We start from the raw sequence: 7,610 nt of genomic DNA on the forward strand, positions 1-7,610 counted from the left end.
CAAGCTGGGAAAGCCCTCCAAAAGATTCACCAGAGAGAGTCACTGTACGTGGCAGCTGCATGTGTGGCGAGCTCCATCTCCTCCTCGCTGCCAACGAGGGAAATTCACTGCTAGTGACCAGGGCACAGCGCAACCAATGGGGGGACGGGGCGAGGAGCAAAAATAAACCTTCTGGAACAGTTGCGGGTGGAGCTGAACTGCCAACACGTACCCCTTTTTCCTCCTCATAACGCACTGCGACGCCGTGTACCGCCCAGTATACCTGCAGGGCACCATCATCCCCGCCCCCACGATGTTGGTGCGGCAGCGCAGTCGCCGCACTCGCCGTCTCGCATCGAGACAGTTGGCAACTGTATCCGAGGGGGTTCTCCCGTAGCGTGTGGGTGTCGCGATGGTGCCGATGCGGCGTTTGTTGGCCTCTAGCGGTGTTACTGGTAGCTGCTGGTCCTCGGATTCCTGTGGCAAGAAAGAGAGAGAGGGGTAAAAAAGCAACTAACACGAAGAACTGCACGACAACAGCGGAACTGGTAGCGTCAGCGCACTTGATATTCCCTTCCAGTGTGGTCCACGTGCCACCCGTCCCACAGAAGAGCTGCCTCCTCGTCTTGCAACCGTCGTTGCTCCTGATTGCATCCAACTTTCTGCATTGTCATGCCACCCTTCGGATTCATCACGCGAGAAAAGTCACTCATACTGCCTGTAGTTTTTATTCCCACCTCCTACACGGTAAAAGGTGCCCTGGAAGGCCCAGTTTGCCTGCCCGAATTCTCCACGTCGCGGCGGCGCCGCGGTATCAACTACATGCCAGTAGAATAACAGAGAGACGCAGGCACTTGCAAGAACAGATATCATTCACTCTCTCTTTCAGGCCGACGTCTTCTTCTTCGACGACAGCCGTGGCGCCGCTGAGGCAAACTGGGCACTCTTGTTGACTGGGTTGGGCACCGTCAGCTCCAGGGCCAAGGTGCGCGCCAAATCGTGCCATGAGCGCCGCCCTGCGGCCGGTAAAAAGGGCGCAGCATCGGCCTCAGCCCCAAGGGAGTATAGATCGAGAAGTTCACTCTTGCAGCTTTCACTGAAGGTCGACGCCTCCGCCGCTGGTGTTGAAGACGAAGCAAGCGGTGGCGGTGTCGCCCTAGTGCCCTCAAAAACTTTGTTGGTCAACTCGCCGCAGTACTCCCGCCACACGGGCGTTCCCTCCTCCACCACAGCCTGCAGCACAGCGTGCACCAACTCAGCGATAATGTTCTCCATCACATGCGTACCGAGCACATTCAGCACAAGTTGTTCTGCGGCCGCTCGTGTAGCAACGCTGTGTGATCGATCCTGCCGTGAATACATCTGCAACTCCCCCAGGCAGCTGAGGAGAATAACAGCCTTTTCTTCTTGACGTAGCCGCAGCGGCTGCTCCGTGGCACCGCCACCCTCCCTTGCGGAGTCACCCTTCCCGTGCGTTCCCTCCTCACCGTGTGTTGGGACGCCACCATCGGCCGCGGTGTCGCGAAAAAGCACCTGCTTCATGTCAAGCTCGTCAAAGAGCCGGGAGAGGCGCCGCTTCGACAGAATGTACTGCACAACGCTACTCAGCTCCACTGCCTCCAACCGTGGCATAAGCCGTGCGACGCGATCCACGGTCTCTTGCTTGGCGTAGCTGTCGCCCACCAACATAAAGTTCACAAAGGCATCCCGTGTGACAACCACAGATCGCCCCCCGCTTTCATCCACGGAGAGCCGTGGGATGGAGTGGCACAAAACCCCCCGCTCCTGCAAATGAGATATCGTGGACGCAAGCCTGCCCCGGCGACGATCCTCCTTTTTGTGTGTCACCCCGTCAATGTACTCAAAGTCCAGACGGATGTGTTTCCATAGCTGCTGCATCATTGCATTGTGTCGCTCAGGGTCAACATAAGTTCGGCAAATGGCGTTTCTGGCAATGTGTGAAGCACCAGCGGCGTGCTTCCCCCACGAGTCATACTCCACGTCGCAGAGGCGACAGGTGGCGCATCGCGTCGCGGTGAGAAGCACCGCAGTGAAGTGAATTCTCACGCCATGCGTAAAGCCGCGGCGCATGGAAACAGACTGCAACACTTGCCGCCCCCTCCCTCTCCCTCTGACTCTCGCTCTGTGTAGGCGGCGTAGCCAAAGTCGTAAAGGCAAAGACAACGCGGGGCCCCGGGTGAAAGCAGAAGATGTTCGCCTCCCTCGCACTTTTCTGCCCCTCACGGGGTTCTCCGCTGCTCCTGTGGAATCCTCCGCAAGAAGAGAGACGGCAACCAGGAAAGAGAAGAAACAATAACAACAGCAAAAAAAAACTGCCAACTTTCCTCGCGGCGGTGGGGGCGAAGTGGTCTCTGGTGTGAGAAAGGCCCACACAATTCCAGAGCCGTCGGCAACACACCGTTCTTAATCAGCAGAAATATGAAATGAAACAATAAAAAAAATTGGAAGCCAGACGGGGGCACCACTGACGGGACAATGACACACACGAGCCAAACAACGAGAACATGACCCTCCATGTCTCCTGCCAGACATCCCTCTCACACGTGCCTAACCCTTGACGCACAAGAACAGAGACGCACACGCACACACGCACGGACAGAGACATACTGTCTCGCAGTTTGTATCCTCCTCAGGCCCTCGTATGTGCTGCCTTTTCTCTGTCCCCATGTTGTCCTCATCATGCCTTGATGTTGGTCTTGAAGTGGTTCTTGATCCTGCGGTTGACCTCCTTCAGGTAGCGGCAGCGGCCCGTGCCGGTGCGACGGCGCTTGATGGACTTGACGGACCAGTTGTAGCGGCGCCGGCTCGCACGTGGATAGGCGCAGGCCGCACAGCGCTCCCACTGCACGTGGTACGCGTTACGGCCGCAGCGGCGGCAGAGGATGTGGGTGCGCCCGTGGCGCTGGCCCATAGATGTGGTACCCTTCGTCATCTTTGCGTCTGGCCTAGCACATAGCAGGGAGGTAATAATAAAAATAAAATAAAATAAAAATAAAAATGTGTCAAAAGACAAAGTCACACAGTTGGAATGCAAGGCTACTTAGAGTGCAGAATAATTCAACTTTTTTTCGTTCTGTTTTAATACGTTGGGACGAAAAAGGGTTGAGATCGCTTTTAACTCATACAAACCCAGCGGCGTGGGGACAAAGGCAGACCCGTTACGTCATCCTCCGCATACTTTTCCTCCGCTTGCTCCGCCTGGCAACTGCCCTGCCTGCGCCCCTCCTCCCTCGCGCCCGGCTTCGTCTCGGTGCACAATGTCGTCTCCTCTTCATTGCCGACGGGGATGTGCCACGCGAGGGGCCTCAGCTCTTGTATGCACCGCGCATAGGGCTCAGGCATTTCCCAGTGCAGAAGCGTGCGGCCATCCTCGCGAGAGCACTTAAAAGCGATGCGATGTCGATCCCGCCAGCGGGCGAAGAAACGAGGGCTGAGAAGCCTAAAGTGGTGGTCCCGCATGAGGTCGTTTGTTAACACCCAGACCGTCTTTTCCGGACTCCCAGCGGCAGCGGTGTCGGTTGGCGTCGTGAGCTCCAAAGCCGCATAAAGCCAGCAGAGATCGTCGTTGAGGCCACTTGGGGTGCAGTAGAGGATACCCACACGACGCCAATACGCCACGATCACCTCGTTTTCTGCCGTCAAGTTCTTCGACTCACAATGTCGCTCGTGCAGGAGGATCAACGGCTGCATCCCGCGACGTCGTGCCTCCTGCACCGCGAGATCGATAAGCTGAAAGTTGACGGTGACGTCCACAGCACGCTGCTTTGTCCACATCACATCCTTCGGCATGATTTCCTCTGATTTCCTGCCACGCTTCAGCAGGAGTGCCCGCTTCGCCTCTTCGTACCAGCTGCTCAGACCGTAATACCCCAAGTTAGCCCCATCGATCAGCACATCGATATGTTGCCCGTGGGCCGAGACGTACCGCCTCCACGCCTCAAAGGCAACCCTGACGCGTGTGGGATTGCCCCGTGGAGCCATCGCCGCAACTTTCATCACATCATTCAGGAGCCCTGTCTTTTGGGCGGCAGTGAAGCGGTGCCCCCTGAGCACATTCCCGCAGCAGGAGCACGTGCCAGGCTCCCGGGCGGCGTCGTCGTGTGGGAAGTGAACCTCGGCAATGCGAAGCCCCGCTGCTTGGGCCCACGGCTGAAGCACATCCGTCACCATAGCCGCCGGCACGTCCAAGACATGCTCCTGCATCTCTCGCAGCATAAAATGCAGTGTAGACACCGGCTCGCCAACGGCCACGCAGAGTCGGCCCAGTGTAACGTAGTCCGCCGCACGCAGCTCGATGCCCTGTCTCAACGCCTCCTCATACACGGCGAACGCCATGCGACGGTCCCCACGCCCACACCAGAAGGTCAAAAACACCGAAACACTACGAAGACGCAGGAGACCTTTAGCAGCCATGTATGAAAACATATGTGTCGCCGCGGGAACGTCGCCCACAGAGCACTGAAGACGAAGTATAACGGCAAGGACGCTCTCGTCCGTCCACGCCTCTACGAGCTTCGACGCCTGCACGCTTCGCACCAGTTCAATGCCTACATTCTCCCTATGACTTTGCTCGCAGAGGAACAGGGCACTCGCAAATGCCTTCATCGAAAAGACGGATTGCCCCAGGCCGAGACGAATTTCTTGTGCAACCTCCTCAACATGGCCCCTGCCGACGAGCTGCCCCACTCTGCGTTGCAACTCCTCGGCCGGTGAGGAGCTCTTCCACCTCACCTGTTGGGGAAAGACCGGAGAGACCGCAGCGAAGCCGATCAGCGCGACAAGCGTGAAGCCCCGCCGCATCCGCGCATCAGCGCACACAACCTCCCTCCTCCCTTTCCACCCCGCCTCGCGACAGGAGAACAAAGACGGCAACACACTCGAAAAGCGGCGGGCGGAAGCAAAGGCGCATGTACGTGACAAGCAGAAACACAACAGGAAGAAGTCAAACCATGCATATGCCTGTGTGTGTGGGGGGGGGTCAACGGCTTAACTGCGTGCTGCTTCGCCACAGCTCAGCTCCATCAGTGCAAACACAATCACGCAGAGATAAGCATTGTTAGCTGTTTTTTTTTGTTTGATGTTTAAAAGGCAAGAACAAAAACAAGAAAACAAAAGACAGATTGGGGCCCAAGTCAAGTCTTGGGGAGGAAATGAAAAAAAATGTGCGAAAGAAACGGGAGAGAGGGCACAGCGAAATAGAAACACAGCTACACGCACACGCACACACACCCGACCAGAGAGCTGGGCAGACGAGAGGGATAGAGAGAGAGCCAAACACGTGTGGCCGGAAACAAGGCTTTCAGCGCGACACGCTCCGCAGTTTTCTTGCGACAAACAGCACTAGAACTTGCACCGCCCACAACACCATGAAGAAGAAAAAGACGACCCAGATGACGAAGCGAAACAGGGACAATTTTCCACTGACCACCACAAGATATTTACAGAATCCAGTTACTGCACGATTCTGGTAGATAAACATTGAAATTTGCAGCAAGGTCAGCGGCAGCACAGCCCACATCAGGCGGAAGACGCTTTCACGGCTGAGGAGCAGCAGTACAAGTAGGACTAAGATATTAAAGAGGGAGGCCCCCGCCAGCGCCATCGTGGCGATCGACGCTGCTTCGCACCCCATCACACTCACGGCCCCCATCACTAAAAATGAGACGTTCAATTCAAGCAGAAAAAGGCACGAAACATGTACCATGCGAACGACTGCTGAAAACCGCTCGATGATGTGGCTGCTCTGAAACCCAAAACATGCAAACCCAAAGCAGTTGACAGAGTCATACGTTGCGAGAGCGCGGAACATACGCAATATGCACACCCAAGTGGTCGCAATGGCAGTCGCGGTCAGTAGCCCAAGAGAGTAGTGCTGAGGCGCATGCAGTGAGTCAGGCTCAGCATCGACGAGCACAAACGACTGATAAATAAATTGCGGCATCGCCACGCAAAGCGAAAAACAAAGACTAGATAAAACCTGAGCGGCGACAATATCGTGCAAAATAGCAACGTGATTCCTTTTTCGCTGTCTCCTTCGATACTGCACATAGGTAAAAAAACTCACCATGTTATATAGCGGCACCACCGGCACCACGAGAAGGTGTGGCGAAGGAAAGGCACAGAGCATCTTGCCGTAGACTACGTTCCGTGCCTTGCCACGCATCAAAAAGATCATGCCAATGAGATGCGCCGCGTACCCGATACCATACACCAGAGCTGTATAATAGCCAAAAATTCCATCCGGTACCCCGCGCCCGTGGCTTATCCAGTGTGCCAACACGAGAATAATGCTGACCAAACAAAACAACTCCAAAAACATGTTAATAATCATCGTGAAGACATCAAAACACCATGTTGATTGAACGTAATTTACACGAACAGAATTTAGTTGGCCGGGTGGTAAAACATGGGGGTACTGGCATAACAGTTGCAGAAACTCAAATCCGCTATCCTTCATTATCGCATACTGCTTTGAACTGAGGCGTACAAAGTCCAGCTTCAACAGTGACGGCAGGTACTCATAGACGCTTACTGGAACTCTATCAGCTTCGGAGGGGATAACGGTGTCTACGCAACGCTGTATCTCCGCATGCACGGCCTCGTCCGAGATATCCAGAGCTTCGGACTTAATGATCAGGCACACTAGATATGGATTTAGCCGTGCCTCCTTCAGTTCATCGCACGTCACAGGATTTTTCTCCGATCGGCTTGACAGGGCAGCGACGACAAGGTGACCAAAACAGTCGCTTGGGTTCTTGCGGTAGGCGCGCAACGTCGAGACAAGATCAATCTCGATACGCGTAAGCTCCACTTCCTCTTCTTCCTCCTCCTCCTCCTCCTCTCCGTCGGGTAGGTCGTCGGTATTAAGACGTTTAATGTAGTTGGCAGTGTCGAAAGGTTCACGCCGGCTGTCGGCGTGTACAACCTGCAACAAATACGCGTCCTGCGAGGGATTATCCTTGCCGAACTGCGGCTCTAACATCATCTCCAAGAGACGACCGGCACTCCCAGCAGCAAACCGAATGGCTGCCGTTGCTTTATTTTGAATGTTGTCCCACAGCCTTGGATGCTGCGCGTTGTCATTGTGCCCACCAAGCGGTGTCTCCCGCTTCTCCTCCCCAAAGCTAAACGGGTCTTTGGGTGTGACGCCCAGATCCATCTCCGAGCGGGCGGTGACAAACGCCGAGGATCCCTCCGTGATCAACCCGCCCTCATTGACGGCTTCGCGCGGTGTCTCCCCCAACAGGTGCACAGGCTGCACCGATATGTTCGAGGAGCTGCGACTCGAGAGGCCATCAAACATGTTCTAACAAAAATCAAACTAAATGAAATACAAAAAAAAACAATCTATCCTTTAAGAAAAAAAATACTAGCATTAATAATATCAAAGACACGATAGGAAAAAGAATTAACCAAGTCGCGTTTGCCATTCGCTTTTTCCCCAACGACCTCTCAAAGGCTCCTTTCTAGCAACTCAGTCACTGGCCCGAAGCAAACTCCCACACCGCTTCGTCGCGAGAGCGCCGACGAAACAAGTGCCGCGGATGCCTTTAACCCGCCCCGCCCCGCCTCGAAAGCACCTCCGCAGGATTGTCCGCCGGCACCCCCCG

The 7,610-nt window shown here is 55.2% G+C and overlaps 4 protein-coding genes across 4 annotated transcripts, besides 2 other annotated features; 1 reads left to right on the forward strand and 3 right to left on the reverse strand.

Annotated features, from left to right (window-relative positions):
- Window positions 1–864: 864 nt before the first annotated feature.
- On the reverse strand, window positions 865–2,070 carry Tco025E_02726 (RNA editing complex protein MP46; the record flags this gene model as incomplete). The annotated part of the gene is made up of 1 exon (XM_029369649.1): window positions 865–2,070. The coding sequence occupies one exon, from the start codon at window positions 2,068–2,070 to the stop codon at window positions 865–867; it is 1,206 nt and encodes a 401-aa protein (XP_029230232.1).
- A 487-nt stretch (window positions 2,071–2,557) lies between these two features.
- Window positions 2,558–2,598: a microsatellite.
- Window positions 2,599–2,641: 43 nt separating this feature from the next.
- Tco025E_02727 (uncharacterized protein) lies at window positions 2,642–2,956 on the forward strand (the record flags this gene model as incomplete). Its single annotated transcript, XM_029369650.1, has 1 exon — window positions 2,642–2,956. One exon carries the CDS (start codon window positions 2,642–2,644, stop codon window positions 2,954–2,956), a length of 315 nt encoding a protein of 104 aa, XP_029230233.1.
- A 9-nt stretch (window positions 2,957–2,965) lies between these two features.
- Window positions 2,966–2,997: a microsatellite.
- Window positions 2,998–3,114: 117 nt separating this feature from the next.
- On the reverse strand, window positions 3,115–4,800 carry Tco025E_02728 (uncharacterized protein; the record flags this gene model as incomplete). The annotated part of the gene is made up of 1 exon (XM_029369651.1): window positions 3,115–4,800. The coding sequence occupies one exon, from the start codon at window positions 4,798–4,800 to the stop codon at window positions 3,115–3,117; it is 1,686 nt and encodes a 561-aa protein (XP_029230234.1).
- A 499-nt stretch (window positions 4,801–5,299) lies between these two features.
- Tco025E_02729 (uncharacterized protein) lies at window positions 5,300–7,303 on the reverse strand (the record flags this gene model as incomplete). The annotated part of the gene is made up of 1 exon (XM_029369652.1): window positions 5,300–7,303. The coding sequence occupies one exon, from the start codon at window positions 7,301–7,303 to the stop codon at window positions 5,300–5,302; it is 2,004 nt and encodes a 667-aa protein (XP_029230235.1).
- Window positions 7,304–7,610: the final 307 nt, after the last annotated feature.

The sequence above is a fragment of the Trypanosoma conorhini genome, assembly GCF_003719485.1.
Source record: "Trypanosoma conorhini strain 025E chromosome Unknown Tco_14.4_contig_00112, whole genome shotgun sequence".
NCBI classification, from domain to species: Eukaryota; Euglenozoa; class Kinetoplastea; order Trypanosomatida; family Trypanosomatidae; genus Trypanosoma; species Trypanosoma conorhini.